This window comes from Emydura macquarii, unplaced genomic scaffold, assembly GCF_026122565.2.
Source record: "Emydura macquarii macquarii isolate MOO-44397 ecotype Brisbane River unplaced genomic scaffold, CSIRO-AGI_Emac_v2 contig_1253, whole genome shotgun sequence".
Classification (NCBI taxonomy): domain Eukaryota; kingdom Metazoa; phylum Chordata; order Testudines; family Chelidae; genus Emydura; species Emydura macquarii.
In genome coordinates this window covers 50,089,709-50,111,378 of record NW_027131390.1, presented here as the reverse complement: position 1 = coordinate 50,111,378, position 21,670 = coordinate 50,089,709, and the positions used below count along the sequence as shown (strand labels likewise).

Sequence of the window (21,670 nt, the reverse complement as noted above, 5' to 3'; positions counted from 1 at the left end):
AAACTATATGAGGTTGATTTGACTGATACATTACCATTAACAGGGCATTGATATGCTTTTGATCATTTGTTCTGTTCACTAATTAATCTCTAGTTCACAAGAGAATCTATAAATATACCTCTGTCCAGAGGACCACTTCCCTTCATCTCTAAATGGTATTTCTGGGCCTGCTCATTCTGTCATTGATCTCTTCTCTGTTTGTGAGATTACTGTTCCATCATCTTCCTGTCTTCTTGGACATGTATGGGCATGAGACTTGGGTGTGTGGCAGGAGAAAAAGGAGGGAAGGGCTGGTACAACAGCCCAGCATCTGTCTATTGTAGAACAGTGAACTGCTCAAAGGCTTCCGTAGCGTTCTGACAATAACTATGACTCTTCTTCTCTAGAGAGCGACTTGGTGCTAATGCAGGGAGTGGCTCTCTAATTGCTCCTCCTTCCGATCCCTAGAGAAAACCACTTTGATCCAGATTAAGCAAACCAACCCCCAAAGAAAACTATTTTTTCATAATACTTTATTTTATGAAATACAATATACAGAGAAAATAAATTAAGATTTGAGTAGTGTTGTGAATGGGATTTGAACAGCTTGGTAGAAAGGAAAGACTTTATAGCCACAGACTGACCACAGGGATTTATTGTCACATTTTTCAAGGGGATACATTGCTTCATGGCAAACAACATGGAAAGAGAAATAATTGGGCTTGATAACTGTACAATTTATTCCATCTAGCTTGCCTCAGATGTTCAATTTGTGAAGCATCAGTATGATGATTGAGATGTAGACACCTACTGATTGAAAAAAAAAAGTGCTGGGGTGGGAGGCATAACTCCTGTGTGGTTTCCATATTGATGGTGCTGGTTGGAAGAAGAGTTTCACTGAGGCCAATCTCAAGTGCATCCTGGTTTTCAGAGTCTAAACTTATTCTGGTAAGGAGAGAAGGGAAAGTTAGATTCCATGATATCTCTTCTCTTCTAGAAGCAAGACTTACAAAGTGACATGCAATGCATTTTATTTCTTAGTTTTGGATCTCAAAGTTTCTTGTTTTTTGTGGTAATGTTGAAGATTCATGTACTAGCTGGAAAAGTTTCTCTCCAGTGATATTATAATCATCAGAAAAAATGGTTTTAAGTAATTATTTCATTTAGTTTCAGGAACTATTATTATCTGTAGTTCATGAATTTTCTCCCCTCCCTTTCATGTTAATCTACAAGTTTGTTGCAAGAAGAGGTTTGGGAGACTTAAAAGTGATCGGAAAATATTCATAGATTACAGCAAGTTTCAAGTAAATATTTTTATATATTAAGCTCTTGTATATCATAGTGAAGATACAGGCCACTACTTAAGCCTCAGCACTTTCATGTTAACTGATAAGTTAGATATTTAATCATTTCACAGATTGGGAAATTGGGGCTGAGGTTAGGGGACTTGCCCATGGTCATACTGCAAGTCAGTTGTAGAGCTGAGAATGGAACCAGAGAATTCTAACTCCCAGTTCCTTTCTGTTGCCCCTGGACCACATATCCTCCCTTGATTTGTATAGTAAGAGACTGGTAGTTATCATCACTTGGGAACCACTATCCATTACTGCTGGCTACATGCAGGTGGAAGCCACTAAACAAAGAGTCTAAGGGAGAGAAGGTAAAGCAAGCAAATAAGAGGGACATACCGTATTGTATTTTGTGAAATCCATTTAAAGAGACATGATGTGTCTTACAAATGCTGTGGAATAATACAGATATGATAATTAGTAGGGAGGGGAAGTGTTATTTTAAAGGTATTTCACAGATTAAACAGTTTTGAGGCACTCAAGCTCTATTTCTTTTAAGATAAAATGTAGTACTGGTCAGGCTGAGCTGCTGAGATGTTGTAATACAATTCTTAGTCTTCAATCCTGTGCAAGTCAAACGCCCCTCTCACTACGACGTGGCTCAGCTGAATAAGTGCCAAATCAAGAGTTGCCTCTACACTCTGGCTTTGGCTAATTCTACTTACAATCTGAACTCTTCCAAAGTAAGTTAGAGATTCTGGGCTGAGTGTAGTCTTGGCATAAACAGAAGCAATTTATGCCGTGGCTGAATTTTAGCCCTTTATTTTCGTATCCTGATTTCTGGCCAGGCATGTTGAGTGCAACTATTTAACAATCTCTGCTAAAGAGCTGTCTTTTGGAGTAACCCTTTTCATTGTAGCCTTGTCTAAATGATGTATCTAGAAGGCTCATTGACTCACTCCCTGATTATTGGCATAAAAGGATTCCACTATTAAAAACAATCAGTCATGAAACTTTCTGAAAGAGGCACCAAATGCGTAACAGAAGAGAGTGCTGAGGGTATTGACTGGTAATACCTACCCTCATAGTTGATGCAACCACTAGAATCTTCCTGTCCTTTTAGCAGTTCTTCTACTTCTTCCTCCTTCATCTTCTCCCCTGAAGCACAGACAGAATTGGGTTCGTTTCCACATCCCATAGACTTTCAGAAATCATGTTAAGCTTGCATGCATGCCAGCTTCTTTGCTCTCTCTTGCTCGGTTATCATGGGTTCCTTCTATCCTCAAAAAAAGTTTCTTTCAGTTATGGCTCACCCTTCCTTGTAAGGGCTCCATGCACGCTCTCAAAAAGAGTGTACTCACTATTCAACAAGATGTGGAAGCCTTGGACCAAATCCTCGGCCATTGGCCAAATAACTTTGTCCCTGCAATCTACAGCATTGTCTCACTATTCCTCAGTCTCTTGTATTTTTTTTTTTTTTTTTTATCTCTTAGACTGAGTCTAGAAATAGTACAAACATTTTTTTGCCTTAGACTCTAGACTGGGTTATTTGCCTTCTGTCCTTTTATGTTACCACTCAGAACACTCACTAGTCTAGTTTTGTAGTCCTATGCCTGTCTCAGCACTGATTGTAACACCCCTTCCCGCTCTGTCTTATGTCCATAAACAATGCTAGCTTTTTTGAGTCCCTCGCAGAAATGAAAACCCCTTACCCAGAGTAGCCAGTACGTGACGGAGTTCAGCACCCATGACTGTCCCGTTGCCCTCTTTGTCAAAGACACGCAGACCTTCAACAAAGTCTTCAAAACTCCCTTGTTCCTTGTTGTTGGAAGCTGCCTGCATCATGGGCAGGAATTCTTCAAATGTAATTTTCTTGGCATTCATCTCTGGAAGGAAAGTGTTTAGTTGGAACACTACTGGAGACAAAGCTGTTCTATAGAATTCTCTTGAGTCCCCACGCCGGAATATGAAAGGTCCTCCGGCCTCAAGCATCCCTTCTTTCCACATTCCACTGCTCTGCTCATCTTTTCACTTTTCTTAAAGACATTATTCATTTGGATTTGAATATTTCCAGCCAGTGGTGGATTTTGGTAGGGGCAGGATGAGTGTTCTGGGAGCAGGCTGCAGGACACAGTGTGGTGGAGATTCTGGGAAGTGCTGCAATTGATAGGGCAGCTGTAACTTAAACAGGCCCCCAGGGTTGTCTAAATTATGCCAGAGGCTTCTCCAGAGCAGCCCAAGACTGGGAGGGCAAAAAGGTAGCTTAAAGCTACCTTAGAATCCCTCCATCCCACCTTCTCTTGGCCTGTGAGTTCTGTGCTGCCCTTCTTAGGGGCAGAGCACAGAATCTCCTCTGTGCCTCAGTTTCTCAATATGCACCGCTCACTTTTGCAAAATGCTTACACATTAAGTATAATTGAAAGAACAGATTAGTGCTTTTGGTTGATTGATAATTTTTATATTTGTAGCCCAAGGTCCAGTGTGCTTAGAGTGGGGTTACATATTCAAGAGCCATATGGGAATTTCAGAATAGGAAGAGTGCAAGGCAGTAACTGTAACAATTTCCAAATGGTACTGCACTAAGCATTTAGCTCTTGGTCTTTCAAACTGCTCTGCTTCGTCATACCCCTTTGCCTACAACGGGGCTTGGGGCTGGAGTTGTTCGCACAGAGCTCATTGCAGGATTGGGGCCTCAGTCAGGAAATTCCACAAGTTAAGGACACTCCAGAGACATTAATTTCTCCTCTTCCTCCTCTTGAAAATCCTGTGTATGTATTATAGTATAAAATGAAAGTTGACATTTAATAAGAGCACAGATGACATTTATTACATATGCAATGAGTCCAAATTAGTAGTCACTTTGCATTTCATCTCAAAGGCCCCAATTCTGCAAAGACACAAGCACATGTCTAAATTTACATTCAAGAGTAGTCCTGCTAATTTCAAATTACTCACATACTGAAATCTCTTCAGATCAGAGCTAAGATCTGTTTTCTTTTTGTGGATCTGGAAATGTTCCGTTTGCCAATATTACAGACTCTGCTGACTTTGCTACCAGAGCTTGTACATTAAAAAAAGCCTTATGAATACGCACCTACACAGCACGTTTGCTTAGTTTACTATTCCCTAACTGGGCAGGGATGGCATTTCTGCATCAGGAGCCTACAGTCTGTAAGATAGTTACCTTCATTGCTGGGGTTGCCCAGGATCTTCTTGATCTCAGCATTTGTAGGGTTCTGTCCCAGAGCACGGATGATATCACCAACCTGGCTTAAGACAATCTTGCCTTCACCTGTCCTGTCAAAGAGGAGGAAAGCATCCTTGAAGTCTGCAAGGAGGAAATGAGAGGGTTAGATGAGATGGGCAGCTCACTATTAAGTAGCCAGTATTGACAAAAACCTGTGGCCAGATTCTCTGCCACTGAAGTCAGTAGAGTTAGACCGGCAGAGACTTTGGCCTATGGTCTCAAGCAAAACTTCACATCCTATGACATTTTAGTATAACTATTTTTAACTTTCTTCTATCCACCTTTCATCTCTTTCCTGGCTCTAATAGCCAACAGTAGTTTCGTAATTGCCCCATGTGGTTACTTTAAGTGCCAGGGAAGATGCGCTTGCTATAAATGTCTCCATTCATGAACAAGTTTCTTTACCCAGCCCATCAGTAGAAGTTCTTGAATAATCTTTTTGATTTTTATTTCACCAAGGAGATGAAAACCTTTTGCAAAAGCTCCTTGCAGTACAAGAGCCCTGTCTGCTTTGAAAGACTCAGACTGAGATTCAGCTGTATAGCTGTTTCTCAGCAGTATGGCTGTTAACATGAAATTTGACATATTTGAAATTTACCCCTTGCTTTCTCTCACAATGTTGTATTGCTATGAAACGTCTATCCACATCTGTTATCTCATATAACATTGTACCCATCCTGGGTGGGTCATTCCCACACATAACAGTACCCGGGGGGTCTGTTTCTTTCTTTCTTTGGCAATGCTTGTATAGTTTGCAATGCCAGTACATTCTGATTGAATCAAATCTCCCCAAGATGATAGATATCCATTTATTTTCCAATTGCCAGTTGAGACCTTGGAACACTGACATTTCTTCCATTAAAAATGAATGTGAAAAATCCTGTTCATAGCATTCTCAGTCTTCATCTTCAACTGCTATGCCCCACTTTAATAATTTTTATTTTGTACTTTAATAGGATTGTGATAAATAACTTAGATAAAGATCCATCTCATTTGACTTAGTTTTGTCAAGAACGGTATCATCTATGCCATAGATCTACTGTAATTTAACAGACAAAAGTTTGACCATCCTGTGTTTTAAGTGCAATGTGGACTAATTTGTGCATTTCACTATAGCTGCTTATTCATTTTGAAAACGCACTTCAGAGGTTCAAGGCATTGATTTGTACTGTATATAGGTGGCTGTTCTTTCTGTCTTGGGACAGACTTAGGTCAAAGCCACATGCCAAATTATGTCTTAATTCATCTTTCTCAGGGACACGTGAAACTGATGTATTTTGGTGCTAGCTCCAGCTCTCCATATACAGTCTGCCTGGAGGAGTTACTGCCACTCAGTTAAACTGCTGATGCAGTATGTGGTTCTGCTAGACTGCAATATGACACATCCAAAATTAATCCCTTTACTGTCTAATATGTTGAGACCTATAATGCATTGCTGCTAGCTCTCTCCCCTTACTCTCCTTTTATTGCAGGCTATAACATTTGGGCATTTTGGGGTTGTACGAATCAGCATCTTGTAATCTACAGACTTTGTGTTGGCTGTTTCCCAGAGGTGGAAGTCTATGGAACTTGACCGATGGATGTATGCCAGCTGATCTGGCCCTTCATCTTGTGTGTTAAAGATATTTATCCAGAGCTAAGTTTAAAATGTGACTCCTTTTTTGCCACCAGCAAGAACACAGTGTTCCAAGACTGTATTTTTTCCTCTCTTGATTTTTTTAAAATTAAAAATGGGTTTAATATTCATTGATGCTGCTTCCCAGTTCAGTGAAAAGGGCCCGATTATAATCTCTCACTGACACTTTTCCCCCAGTGTTCCTCCATTCAATTCTGTGGCGCTAGTCCTGATTTATACTGGTTTAGGCAAGTCCAAAATCTGGCCCCAAACAATGTTATGCTCAGCTGCTGATTTTATAACACACTCGAATAGTTGTAATGGGTAGGGTTAATGTATTCCAAGTTCTTTTTCCTAAGTGGCCTTTAATTGCTCTATTACTTGGATCAGTCATCACAACTTTGCAACAGCTGGTTACTTTGAAATAGCAGGATGGAGGCTGGAAAAGCTGCTGCTTTGTTATACACAAGCATTCCAGTTGACACAATTTTTCCATAACCATTCCCAACCCCTTTGTGAAAGTTCCCTATTTATAATTAGGCTTAAGTCCAAATCAATCCCCTTAATGATCAGGAGTGTTTGTAACCAGAGGGCCTGGTTCTGATCTCAAACTGGTGTAACTCAGTTGACTTCAATAGTAACTTTTGTTGAACTCTGGTTTTACTGAAAGCAGAATCTGGACCAGGAAGTTCAGCTTGAGACTTCATGATTTAGGTCTGTCTTCAGCTGATGATTTTTCCCTTTCTGTCATTTTTTTGTTTTCTAGTTGGTCCTTTATACCTATCCTCAAAACAGGAGCTATTCACAGCAAGGATCCACTTCATTTTGTACTGGGGTTTTGCTGTTTTTAACCTACATTATATTATTTAACATAACCAAAATGTGTCCATTAGGATATTTAAGAACACTCCTGAGGCAGATTTTATGCTCTTCAAAGGGGAATTTCTAAAACTTCAAGATTTAAGCCAGACCTGTTTAGGAAGACTGCAGATTTAACTGAATAATCCTGTAGTTTGCTAGCTACTGATATAGCAGCAAGAAATACAGCAGCGAGCATAGGATAGCAATACATCTAGATTATTATGCACACCAGTGTACTTGAGTAATTTGTGAACTACTTCCATGCTTCATAAGTGTATTTACAGCAATACAGCTCTCTTCTTTCTCATATCATCTCGCAGCCAAGAGTGAAAAGCAGGTATTTCATAGAGCTTTTTAATCTTCCATTAATGTAAATAACAATCCAGTGGAACTGCAACTAAGTTAATTTTTCAGCTTTGCTTTTCCCTTCTCCTGTGTTGGCCTAGTTCCTTACGATTAAAAATTGCTTCTTAGCATCCATTTGACACATCAATGACACACTTTGAAGAAGATGTACCAGGTACAGATGGCCATATTAGAGGTCCTATTGGGCCTATGTACCTGGCAGATTAGGCAGAATGTAAACATACAAATAAGTGACCTGGATCAAACCAGGATCCAGCTCAATCAACTTCAGGTGAAACTGTAGTTGCTGTTCTACACCATGAAAGAAGAACAACTGACCTGGACATCCAGGGTCAGCTCCTTAGCTGGTATAAGTCAGCATGACTCCTGTGTAGTCAGTGGAGCTATACTGATTTATATCAGCTGAAGGTCTGGCCTCCTTTCTTCCTTAAGGTTAAACTTTCTAGCAGCATCTTTTATCAGAATGCACATATAGGTATATTATTGACTGTCTTGTGACTTACCATCCTGCTGTTCCTGGGAGAACTCGATCTGTTGGAAAGAAATCAATCACAAAAAATAGCTTTAAAAAAAGGGGGGTGGGGAGGGAACTGTTGGATTTTAAAGCATCCAACTACCTCCATGAGTCATCTTTCAAAGGGGCAAAAAATGAGTTTGTTTTGTCCGATTCTCAGCTGTATCTTGGATACCAACAGATTAGCAATGAAGAAAGTTCTGGTTAGACTAGGGAACATCTAGTATTTCGTAGTATTACCCCAGTACTACGGAAGTTCAATTCCTGTTCCACTTACCGGCAACCTGGTCAGCACTGAAGGACTGCAATTGGGAGGGAAAAAAGAGAGAGAAAAAGAGAACTAGTACTGTTGAAAATGCATTGACAGAAGAAAGAAAATAGCACAGGTAGAAAAGGTAGCTGAGAGTTCTAACATCCCTGTCCTGCCAAATGTAACTAGGCCATGACTAGTCATATTAGCGAGTGTCTGCTTGGTAAAAAATGCATCACAAGACTATTTAAAGATTCTGTTGAAATGTATATTGAGGGTAAAACCAGGGCTGCAGCTTAAGCAACGAGTCAAACATCTCTTAACAAAGAAAGAAATTGTTAATGTACTTCCAGCCATTTATCATTTTACTACAGACACACAATATTGAGATCATTTGAAGTATCATTGCTTAACCAGCAGCTCAACATTAGGATAGCAAATAAACCTACACATTAAATCCTTCTTCTTTCTGAATTAGTTGTTTATCAGCACTTCGTTCCTACGGTACTATGTTGTTATATGGTTCCTTTGCAACCACAACAGATTGCATCATATACAAAAAAATTAGCATAGAATACTGTGATAGTCTCCATTCAGTTTAAAGTTATAAGAGCTACATTGCTACCACTAGCCAGTGTAAGAAACAAGATTAACTGGACAACCTAGCATAATCCATTAAGCTTCACTTTTCCCCCAAGGCCAAAATAAAATCTTTAGAGGTCTCTGCTTGCTTGGCTTCCTACCGCAAACTAAACTGTTTTTTCTGGCCTTCTTTCCCCCTAGGTCTAACCCAAACTGCAAGCCAGATACACTGATTAAAATGATTGGCTCACTATAAAGAATTAGCTGTCCTGTGGACCCACCATGATTGAGATGGTTGGAAAAGAAGAGTAGCAGATGGGCTGGAGGAATTGGTTGAGGGCTTCTTGAGTCCCTGAGAGAGTGGTCCTTCTTCCCTTGCTTTTCTTCTTATTATTTATGTAAAGGCTGTGACATCACAGCCAGCTCGGGTGTCAGAATGAAGCAGCCACTCCCCTTGTAGAGTTCTTTAGCTTTCTTAGGGCAAAGGGATAGATCCATTTCTTGACAGACATTTTACTGTGGCTATTTTTAGGTGGCCAGAAAGGGGCAGGGAGAGACAAGATTCAGGGAGGTTTGAATCTTGTCAGCACTTTCTAGATATGTAACATAAAGAAGGTATATTCCTTCTTGACCTACTTTGGGTTTCTTTTTCTGAAGAGCTCCTATTTGTTCAACAGGCCACAGAGAGGGAGAAGCTCTATGTTTGTCCATCTGGCTAGTTTTACATTTTCTCATACGGATTCTTGAACACCCCCACCCCCCCGCCCAGGAAGCAGTGGATACTTGAACAGGCTGAGGTTTTCCAGCCAGCAGACTTGGTGCTTGGTCAGAAGCCCTTTGAAATCAGTAGAAAGACTTCTCTTGACTTCAGCTTGCTTTGAATCAGGCTCTTATTGTGCCGATGTGGTGCTGCAGTTGGGCATTATGGTGTGCAAATACTACTAGCCTGCAGGACAGTTATTGGTTTAGTTCTGACTTTAATAATGTCAATGATGATTCTGAACAACTACCTGATCCATCCTTTCTTCCCTTTAAAGGTTGACTTGACCTACTCAGCCCAGTATCTCGAGGAACATTTTTACTAGAAAATGTATCAGAATGTTTGGACCCTCTCCATTGCTGAGGTTGTAATTGAAGTTAATATATTGTATGCCAATGGGTAATTCATTTTTAAGGAGCCTACTGATTTCCTAGTCTCTGCTTCTATAGAGGTCTAGATTGTGCAGGACTTCTTCTTTATATAGAGCAAAGTGAAACTAGTTGGGAGCTTGCATGGCTGTACTAATCTCTTTCTAATGACATGACAGGATGTGATGGACATACATAGTATGTTGCCTGACCCACTAATGTGGCGGAAATGGGCAGACTAGAAGGTTCACTTTTCTCTGGCTCATTGATAACTGTTAGGCATGAGGAAAACATTTAGGGGCTGTGTGACCCTAAACCCCTCAATTTATATTTCCTGGTTGACAGTTTAATTTCAAAGATGGATGAAGGTGACATCAGGCTGAAGGTTCCCCCAATGTCTTCGTTTTCCACACATAACAATGCTTGGGAGTGGAAGGAAAGAAAAGACAAGGGGGGAAAATCAACTTGGTGAGCTCCCACTCACCCACCCACCCACCCACAGCAGTGATGGTGGGTAGCAGCCTCCAGCACTGACTGGGAGCAGGAATCCCTCCATCTCTCCAGGGGGAGACCTAGAAAGCAAATTGTATAGTTCCCTTGTGGGGAAAGGGGAGCTCAAGAAGGTTTTGGCATGCTGAAGGGGGAATTGACACACTTTTCCCAGGGGTGGGGGGCTTGTGGGAGATTTTGGAAATTGGGAGAGTGCCTGTTCGTAGTGGTGGAGGGTTGGGCCCCCAATCTCATGTTCCAAGGTGGAAAGTAGAGGACTTCATGGTAGGCTAGCAAGTGGAGCAGTCCTAGGTGTGTACTGGGAAGGAGTGGTAAGTGGCACAGGTCTAGTCACCCTTGTGACTGCCTCTAATAACCAGAGAAAAGACTAGCCTACACCTCCAAACTCAAGATACGAAGTGTCCTAGAAAGCCAGGGAAACTTGGCTCTGAAGCTCTCCCATTCACCTCATGGGAGGGATGGTGGGTAAAGTTATGGGAGAAATGTGGCCTGGTGATCTGAATTCAAATGTTGGCTCTCACACTAATATGCTGTGTGGCACTGAGCAGGTTTACTGAGCTTTCTCTGCTTCTGTTTCTCCATCTATAAAACGTGGCTGGTAACAGGTATTTGCCTTTTTTCAGAGGGGAGTTATTTAGTTACATTACTGATGAGTTTGACCTAGTGTCTGAGAAGTCTTCCCAAACATGAGAAATGTTACACACATCCTCAGTTATTATGAATTATGGTGTTATATTATTTATGTATTTAATGTCGGGAAGGGGAGTGGGAAGTGGGCAGGGACAGACCCACGATAGACAGCAGCAATGTTTGGATTGTGGGGAACTCATTTGTATGAGCTTCCCATGGCCAATCAGCTCTGTGAATCCCAAGTGTGGAGAGGTGGGTTGCCATTGTACACTGGGCTGATGCCCTTGTTTAGCTTAGCCCAGTTTTCTGCTGCACTGAGAGGCTGTCAGATGCCCAGCTAATGCACATTGGCATATCTCTGAAGTGGGGCTACACTAATTCACATCGGCTGAGGATGTGGGGCAAGAAATGAGAAAGCTGTGACCAGAGCTTGGGTGTAGATTCTAATTGGTTAATGATGGGAGCGGGGGGAAATGTGAACTTTTAGAAGATTATTACAACCTCAAAATATTATTTAGTGGATTTCCTCGGCTAGTGCTAATGCAGTCTGTTGCCGCTTATGGAGTTTAAATGTAGGTTCCAATTTTAGCCCTTTACTGCCTAGCAGAGTTGACTGGAAGATGCTCCACTGAAAAGATTTTTGCTGTTGAAAACCTGGAGTGTTTTGTCAGTAGAAATATTAATGACAATGTTATTCCATTTTCTGACCAGATCTGTAGCTGGCTTAAAAACTTCATCCCAAAAATATATTTGATGAAAACAAAAATATTTTTGGACATAAATTTTCATACACATTTTATATTCAATCCGTTCTACTTCCAGACTCTAGGAGTTGTATGGAGAGGGGATGGAGGCACATGTCGGCATTGATCCTGCAATCAGAGGCATAAGGGTTGCACCTTACGGAACTGATGACTGGATTGGCATTTTAGTGCCTCTATATGGCTTTGATGGGCTCTGAAGGATGCTGCTGACTTGCATGGATTAACAGTGTGTGTGAAACAGGGGCCTGAGCCAAAACCATTTGAAGTCAATGAAAAGACTCACTGACTTCAATAGGCTTTGGCTCAGCTGGGGAAAAATTGATATGCCAGAGACATCTCCCATATTGTTACAGATTCTATATTAAAATGCACTAAGCAAAATTTTTGATTTAGAGACAGATTCTGATATCTTCACTTCTACTGAATATTGCCTTATGCTAGTATCGTCCCCCTGACTTTAATCGGACTTCTCCAGGAGTAAAGTACTACTCAGTGGGAGAAAGGGCAATGGAACATGGCCTTTAGTGGGAAAATATCGCAAAAACATATTAAAAAAAATTAAACATCGATTTTTAGTTTATTGCTATTCACGTAACATGCTTTGTGGTCCTATTTCTAGTTCTGCACTGATGTTTGGTGAGGTTTGTAAAATGTTCTCTGGCTTTTGAAAGATCTGATCTTTTGTGAATAACTATTTCTGTATTGTCAGACTATGCAAAGACTGAAGGACCCCATGGGAAGATACTCAAATTGCAGAGAAATATGTAAAATAAGAACAAAAATAATGAAAGGGCTGGAGGGATTGCAATGTATGGAGAGACCTAAGGATCTGAATTATGATTGCTTTACTCAATAATAACTATGTATGATCAGATAACTATCTAGATGGAGCTGCAGGATTTTAACACCAAAAAAGGGAAGGACACTGTTGAGGTGTGGGGTTTGTGACCACCCTATCCAATGTGGGGTCCTGACTAGATCCCAGATTGAGAGCGTGGGAGTGCTCCTAGTGTGCAAAGGGGGCTGCAGCATAGAAAAGGCCAAGAACCACTGGTGCAGTGTTCCAAGAGGTGTGGGTTGCAATGCATGAAAAAGGGCAAAGGAAAGTCCTGACAGTGAGGTCTGTTAGACTGTGAAATATTCTCCCAAACCCCAGTGGGAGCCCAGTCACTTAAATCATTTTAAGACCAGACTGGACAAAATGCTGTAGGAACAAACCTGAACTGGCTAGGGTGGTGGCTAGATGACCAACACTAATGCAATAGGCCATTTTCATCCCCAATTTCTATGATATTCTGTACAGGCATAATGGCTGTTAAATAGCATATTTTCAGGGTTTGCTTTTTTCTGACTTCCTAGGAATAAAAAATGGCTATTGACTTGAAAGCAGGCTACCCAGTGCCCCACAGCCTGCCACTGTGCAAAGCCATTTACACTAGTGTAAAGTGGGGATGAAATGCTATCAGTTTTGATCTGGTAGCGCTCGCTTTACATTCATTTTGCACAGGGGTAAAATGCCTGCACAAGGTGAAAAACACTGGAGGATGAGGCTTTGTAAGTGGAGATTTCATCTACTCCTCCTGGCGTATGCCCCACTTTTGGGGGTAGAATCCATCTTTTTGCTATATTGATGTACAAAGCCTAGCCCTGGTTGAGGCTGCTGGAAACCAAGGACTGATCTACATGTGCAGTGCTTCAGCTGCACCATTGTAGTGCTTTAGTGTAGACACTATCTACTCTGACAGGAGGGGTTTTCTCAATGGCATAGGTAATCCATCTCCCCGAGATGAATTCTTCCATTGACTTAGTGATGTCTATGTGGGGACTTAGGTTGGCTTAACTACACCACTTAAGGGTGTGGATTTCACACCCCTCAGTGACGCAGTTAAGCCAATCTCCTTTTCTAGTATATATCAGGCCTAATACAAGACAAATAACGGCAAAGTCCTAAGGGCCACCTTTTCCACATGGTGACACTGGCTTTCTACCTGCATGACTTCATTGATTCCCGGAGTGATCAAGTGTGGAGGAGCCAACCCATAGAACTCTCAGACATTGAAATCACTGGAACAGGACTTGATAGGCGGTCCATCATTATAGTTGAAAATGCTGTGTGTCTGGCAATGGCCTACCATATACTGGATGTCTCAGAGGAAGTTTTGAAGCCCTCAGAATATATTAATTCTTCAACATCATATACTGGGGAAAAATTTCTCTGGACCTTAGCTGACAATCTGCTAATGCCCTGCAGCATGATAACTGATCACCAATAACATTTTGACACTATCTAGTGTAACTGCAAATGCTATCTCTTCACTGCACCTAATTGATTGATACACAGAGGATTATATGCCTCACAGAAGCCACAATTGCCTCACTAAAAAGCAGGGATCCTCTCCTTCGCATTTACACTGGTCTCAAATTGGTGTAACTCGGTTAACTTTAGTGTAGTTACCCCTCATTTACACTGGCTCAAGGGAGAGGAGAATTTAGGCCTAATGGATTTAGTCCATCCATCAGGAGCAGATTAATGCCCAAGGAACAAAGGTTCTAGTTTTATAATAAGTCCCTGCTGATACAATAAAAGAAGACAATAAAAATGAATGCATCTGATTATATCATCAGAATTGCCTCTATAAAATAAAAGGTCAGATGCATCTTTAAATCTAAAGGACTTAAATACAGATGAATTTGTTTGTTTAAATCTTTCCATGCAAAGTCAGAAATATATTACAGTCCCAACACGGCTACAACAACACTGCATATTGCGATACTTGGCTGTTATGGAGCAACTTTTGGATGAAACTAGCTGATCAACTCATTTGCAGTATTAAAATGCTTGCAAGCAAAATGTGGTACAGCTGCTGTGCTGATGGTATCATTTTGTATAGATTCCATTAGCTTTTCAGAGGGAAGTAGCATTCATTTGGGCTAATTTGTAAAAGTGTCCCTTTTCTAATTGTGTTTCGCTTTGCATGAATTTCTAGAGGATGTGAGTAGGAAATTCAATGCTGTTGACATCTAGTGATAGTCTCAAATGGATTAGTTGTTTTTATATGCCTCCCAGTGGTCATGTTAGTATATTAACATTACTTGAGCTATTGCTGCTTGACATTCAAGTACTGTGCAATGGAGCTGGTCGGGAATTTGTTGACAAAAATTTGTGTGTCAGAAAATGCTGATTTGTTGAAACCGAAACTTATCATGGGAAAGATTTACTTTTGCCATGTTTCTTGACCTGTCAACGTTTTGAAAAAATAGCTGAAATGTTTTGTTTTGACATTTTCGAAATGAAAAATTCCAACTTTCCCATTCAAAATGTAAGCAAATCAATTATAATAATTTTTTTAAAAAATAGTCAAATTTGAAACAAAACTCCTTCCCCCTCCCCCCAGATTTTCAGTTTGTGAAAACTTTTGAGATTTTTGGGTTTTGTCCCCATTTGGGATGGGAAAATCTTGACTTTTTTTATGTGAAGGCAAAAAGTTCCCCACCCAGTTGCCTGGTATAATAAGCCAGCCAGTTGAAGGTTACTATTTGGTAACTACTATAAGATCCAAATATAACATCAGGGAAGTTAAGCGAGAATTTCTACTGTGGATAGCTCATATCTTCTTACAGATTACTTATTTCTTTCCTACTCACTGGCTAAATAAATAACCTTTCTTCAACCAGCTTATGTGAGCCCAACTCATATTTTTAGTTTCTATGTATCTCTGACAAAGAGTATTACAATAATATTCCAGAGAGTGGAGCTGTTTCGAACTACAGATTTTTCCCCTTTAATTGCTATCATCAGCAAAACAGGCTATTTTGGATTTTGGACAATTTAGCCCTTTATGTAATTTATCTTAATTTCCATTATTCCTGGCAAAAATTTGTGATAATTTTCTTCAGATGTTTACAGTTGGTACTATTTTCTTGTTTTAAACACCACTGAAATATGCAAATTAGTAAGAAAGGGAAACTGACACAAACTACTTAACAAAAAGGTTTTCAGGTTAGCAAACATGGGAATGAGAGATTTGCTACAAGCAAAGCCAGGTTTCACCTGTGAGAAGTTCCTTGTACAGAGGAAATTTATGAAAAATCCAAGTTGAACTCCCCCCACCCCAATTTTATTGTCAGATAAACTTTTGTTTTGGCAAAACAGGTAGTCTTCAACATGTCACCTGCAGTGAATTTTGTTTTTCACATGACAGGATTTCAGAATCAATTTGATTCTGAGGTCTGGGTTATCCTCTGCATTAAGGCCGCTTTGTGCCACTGGTACAAAGAGAATAGAGAATCCTCAGCAGGTGTAAAGCAGTTATAACCTGGTGTATGGGTGTGGGAAAGGGCATGGCTTGGTCTTTCCTGCCTCACAGTGATCCCGATATGCTGTAGCATCCCCTTGGTCAGATTTATGTCAGGGGACTGGCCTACTGTGGAACCAGCATAGGATTGGGGAGTGCAAAAGTGGCTTGTTCACCTTTAAAGACCCCCCCGCCGCAGTGGGTAGCTCTAGGCACTAGCGGCCTGATCCAACATACAGCCGAGTCAGTGGTTGTTTTTTCATAGATTTCAGTGGACATTGGATCAGGCCTTAGCTGAGGACCTGGGCAAAGAGTCCAGAATCTACTAGTTTCAAAAGAAATCATTGTGAACTGAATTGAGTTATAATTTACATCCAAGTTCCTTAATCTGTAGCACCAAAGGCACTGAGTCTGCAATGTATTCTCTCTCATTCAACTGGCATTTGCAGTTGCATTAACCATAGAGTGGTTGGTTGTACTGAAGTTCACCATCCTAGAAGCTTTCTGTCAATGCATTTAGCAGTTTACCTCTCTTGTTACACCCCTGGCAATGTCCATTCAGAGACGACCTGCTTGAATAGTGAATGCAACAAGAGATAAGGAAAATTTGAGAAGCACTTTATACCATCTTAAGAGTCATCTATTAAAAAAAATTACAGTTCACAACCATGCAACAGGTTTTCTCATGCGTCATGCAGTAACCAGTTTCCGAGGATGACTTTTTAAAATTTGAAGATGTGCAGTATAATATTGCTCACCAGGCTGGGGTTTCAGTCCTGATAATGCCATGTTTGGGAGGCCATGTTTCCAAAACCGATGTCATTTATAGTGCTAAAGCAGCAGAGAGCCTGTCTCCATTCAAACACTGGAGATCCTGGGACTAGTTCTCTGTTGCCTTGAACCTTATGTATGAAGTGCATGTATAATACTACCAGAGGATAGTAGCATTTTACACTCACTTTACACAAGTTTAAATGATTACATAGGGTGCAAGAAAATGGAGAATCAAGCCCACTGTCTCCAGTATCTGGATAGAAAACACTGAAGTTGGAAGCTGTGCTGGTTTGCACCTGCTCAGCATCTGGTTCAATGACTGCTAAGGCACTCTGGGTGGGACATTTCACATGAAAGGAAGTGAAGGTGAAACTGCACAAATAGAACTTCCCCTACCTGCAAAGAATGCCAAAATCTGGCCTGAGTAGGAGAGGTTGCAGAGTTTGGCACAGTGGATATATCAAACAGCATCTGGACAGTTCTGCACTTTCTGGAGGACTAGCTACAATATGTACAGTTTTCCTTTTTTTTTTTTTTTTGCAGTGCAGTAATATACAAGACAATAATTTGATTTTACGGCACCTGTTATTTTTGAGATAGCTCAAAATGCCTTGCAAGTCACTTGTTAAATACCAATGACTGTAATGCTGTGCCAATGAATGTACACATAGGCAAAGCATAATGTTATGCCGCACATTTTAAACGATAATTCAAACCTTTGTTTTCATTGGAAGGGCTAGGAAAGAAAGCATTTGATGTAGCAGAAGCCTACTCTTTGTATTTAAGCAGTCTGTAAATCATACAATTGTCTGGTTGGTCGTATTTGTTTTAAGACATATTCTCTTGAGAGAGAGCATGAATGAGCTAAAGTACCTCTACTCACCCAGGCCAAGATCCATAAAAGTATTTAGGCTCCTAACTTCCATTGCAATCATTGAATATCTGTCATCACATCCGTGACTGCAAAGTTACTGGTATTCTTATGGAATTGACAAGACTTGACACGCTTTTCCTTAATCGCTACTGGTTCCTTTTGTGCACACAGTTTCTCTGCCTTCGCTTATACATTCATATTATGTTTGCTGTATTGACCCGTACACCTGATATTAAAATCATTAAGCGTGGCAGTAATCAATAACAAACTATAATAAAAACCCATCGTTGAAAGGTTTTGGGAAACTGGGTTTCTGAATATTTGTTATTCTCTGTATGGGGACAAATAGTGCCTCATACATCTGAGCTGGAACAAAATATATGTCCTCATCTTCTTAACCCTACCACTTACTTCCCCCATTTTTCCCAGCCTACCTCATCCTTTGTTATCACATGCTAACCTGCTATCAGTCAAGAACGGGACAGAGTTTAAGGAGTAGGTAGAATGTTTATTCCCATCTTAGAGCAGCATCAATGCTAATCAATTTTTAGTCAATAGATGGTGCTAAAAAGCAGTACATTTGGCACCAGCCCCTGACAGCTCAAATGAGCTGCTACATATTTGCCTTTGCCTGAGTTCATGTAAGATGCAAGGACGGCTGATAGTAAGGAATGGGATGAAGTGTGTGCCAAGCTTTCCAAAATGGATTTTTGGGTGTCTTCATCTTAAAGGGCCCTGCCTTTTAGAGGGTGAGTGCTCAGCACATCCTGAAAGCCAGGCCACTTTAACGTGTCTCAGATAAGGTGCCCAAAATCAGCAGTAAGATTTTGAAAATCTTGTCCTGAGTCATTTTACAATAATATTGTATCTGATGCATTTGTAAAGCAATAAGCATCTGCTGACTTCTGCTTCTTAGTCGTATCTTCTGACTTGGGGCTTAGTTTTACAATAAAGTAGGAAGCTCTGGTTTTTCATAAGCCCTTGTTAAGAGTCTGGGTGGAAATTCTTAATTATAGAAGTTTTCCTTTGGCTCAGCAGCTTGAACGACAATGGTGCCACACTTTTCCTGACATTTACCCCATTGAACTAGAAGGAGGCCGTATGTTCTTGTGATTAAAGCACTAACCTGACTCAAAAGACCTGTGTTTAATGCCTGTCTCTGCCGCAAGCTTCTTGTCTCACCCTGAGTAAGTCAACCTCTCTGTGCCTCAGTTATGGGGAAATATTTCCCTGCCTCTGTGAGGCTGCTGGGAAGTTAAATACACTAATGATTAGGAAGTACTTTGTTGATAGGAGCCAGAAGTACTTAGCTAGAGGGGGAAAAAAGGAGACATTTGTAGGAGTGGAGATTAGTGGTCAGAGCACAGAACTGGGCCATAGAAATTCATTAGATCCATGCCTGTTTCTGTCATGTGTTCATTCTTTGACTGTATGAAAGTCACCTAACATCTTTGACTCAGTTTCCCCATTTGAAAATGGGAATAATAGTACATACCTACCTCATACATACTGTCTTATTAGTATTTTTATTTTAAAAAGGAGGAGGGTCTCTTTTTTATGCAGACAGGACTTTTTTTTCTTAAGGAGTAAAGATAGAATTCTTTTATTCTAAAACATCATGACTCCGGGTACAGATGGGCTATATTCTGTTACCAATACCAATCAGACTACATGCAGAGCCATTGCTTTGTGACCAATAGCTGTTTATCTCCAGTGTAATATGGAGCCGCATGAGCGAAGAATGGGGTCATGCTGAACTGCTGAGGTGCCTGAAAGATCAGCTTTAATTTTTTAGATGGTAATATACAGTTGTCTATTTATGCAAAGATAGATTAGCTAGGATCACTGGGGTTGAAAATTCTATTTTCTCCTAATGAACTGGACACATGCAGCCATCACATCAATTTAAATAATTTAGTAGAGAATCCAGCCCACATTCCTCCTCATAACTGGATGTTTGTAAAAGTGAAAGGTTTAATCTAGTTTTAGAAAATATTGCCAAAGATGGTGGGATTGTGTTCTCAGCCTTTATTATGACCATTCTGAGTGTTTTAAAATGGCTTTTAATTTTTGTTTCATTGATCAGTTCAGAATCAATAGGTAGATAAATATTGTTTTATCCACTCTGGAATTTTTTTTTGTTTAAATGAAATATTGACTTAACATTTAAGATCAGGCTGTGAAAATTAAAGTAAACTTAAAAGATTTCAATAAACAAATAGATCAGAAAGTGTCTGAAAGCCAAGAGTCAGGAAACACCACGCTGTATGTGTTAGTTAACATAATTCATTATGGGTGTTTTGTGACTAAAGGAAGGAGAAGGAGTTATCAGAATTGTTTCTGAATCCTCTACCCTGCAGTTGTCCATATTAGGCAGGACTTATGTAGAGTTTCCCAAATTGGTAATCTGACCAAGAAGCTTCCCAGGTAGGTGGGGAATGACTATTTATAATATTGCTCAGAAATACAGGTTGATCTGTCTCCTTCATCTTCTCCATCTCCCTTTCCCAAATACAGAATTCCTCCTTGCAGACAGTTCTCTTTAGAGTGTCAAGTCAAAAATCAACAATCAACTTAGCTTAATATCAGCATGCAAAAGCCAAAGAAAATGTGAATTCAGATTAATCTGCAATCTAAGAAAAAACTCTGAAAGGCGTTCCCTGTTTGTTAGTTTCACTTTGCAGGAACTAGTAAATTACGAACAAAAGCATGAAGATGAGAAATATAGTCACTGAAACGTTTCCCTTAAAGGTTTTCCACCTCATGATCTCATTTATCAATGTTTGTAGTAGCAAAGCTAAAAGGAAATGGGTGGAATTGCCAAAGTTGTCTTTTATGGAGAATAAGCAAAGCAGCTGTCAAATAAATGCGCTCAGGACTAAAGAGTTAATTGCTGCTTCCAAAAATTTGGAAAGGAGTTCAGAATGAAAGTTGCAAAGTAATGAGTCACTTTGAAATAGCGGGAGGGAAGGAGTTGAGTTTCTAGTCTCACTAATTCGGTTTTCAGGCATCTAATTTTGTGTGTGTGTATGTGAGATTATATTGTTGTTATATATATATATATAATAACTTTTTCCTTTAGAGTTCCTTACATGCAGCTCCACTGAATAGGCAATGACTCAGGCCAGGCTGATGTTGATAAGATAAAAGCTACACTAGACACTAGGTTAAAATTTTTTTGAGCTTGCCAGGCTTTGCTTTTGCATTAAAATGTGTGCCATGCCTTAGATATTTCCAGTAATCTAGATAAATAAAAAGCTCAGATAAATCAGGAAATCCATTCTGGTTACTCATTCATTTCACTGCTGTCCCGAACCCAGAAACATGAAAATGTTTCCTGCAGGTTTCAATAGGGAGCTGCTAAATTTTCCAGCTTATATGTGTTCTGAGGGCTCTTTCAGTGACCACACAAGTTCAACCATTTACCTTGATGCTCTTGAGATCAATTGCTGGTTCTTTGGGTTTAGCTGGTTCTGGGGCAGGTGCTGGGGCGGGAGCTGGTGCCGGTGCCGGTGCCGGTGCTGATGCCGGTGCAGCTTTCTTAACGTCCTTCTTTGGTGCCATTTTGTTTGTTTGTTTAAAAAGTAAAGAACCCCAAAAACTCTTAAAAGTGATTCCTGGGTAAGGAGCAGTGGTCAAGATGATCTACAGCCCAGAGCCTTGGAGGAGGACCCAATGTGTAAAACACTAAAAGGTCATATATATATTTCACTTAGTGCCTAATACAATCTTGACACATGCCGCTGGATTGGACAGTTTGCTAGTCAAGGGGGATGTCATTCTGGCTCAGACTATAAATGGAATATAAAGGGTCAGGGCGACGTCAGATCAGGGGACTTCAGTGGCCTTTTTTAAAAAACCTACCCTGCATTTTTTTTAATACATGAAAAGAAGAGAGAAATATGACAAAGTCAGTTTCAGATCTCTTGTTGACATTCAAATACAGATTGACTTGCATTCTTTCTTGGTAGAATTTCAGTTCTGCTGAGGTC

At 40.3% G+C, this 21,670-nt stretch overlaps 1 protein-coding gene across 2 annotated transcripts; it reads right to left on the bottom strand.

Annotated features, from left to right (window-relative positions):
• Window positions 1–616: 616 nt before the first annotated feature.
• On the bottom strand, window positions 617–21,347 carry MYL1 (myosin light chain 1). Of its 2 annotated transcripts, none has more exons than XM_067548729.1 (7): window positions 21,105–21,347; window positions 7,861–7,888; window positions 4,453–4,596; window positions 2,981–3,154; window positions 2,349–2,426; window positions 1,668–1,720; window positions 617–924 (listed from the first exon to the last, which is right to left on the bottom strand). In XM_067548729.1, the coding sequence occupies exons 1-6, from the start codon at window positions 21,240–21,242 to the stop codon at window positions 1,692–1,694; spliced, it is 591 nt and encodes a 196-aa protein (XP_067404830.1). In that variant the 5' UTR covers window positions 21,243–21,347; the 3' UTR covers window positions 617–924; window positions 1,668–1,691. The 2 variants fall into 2 exon arrangements, with proteins under 2 accessions (XP_067404830.1, XP_067404832.1); XM_067548731.1 differs by lacking the exons at window positions 7,861–7,888; window positions 21,105–21,347 and adding exons at window positions 8,149–8,173; window positions 8,985–9,086.
• Window positions 21,348–21,670: the final 323 nt, after the last annotated feature.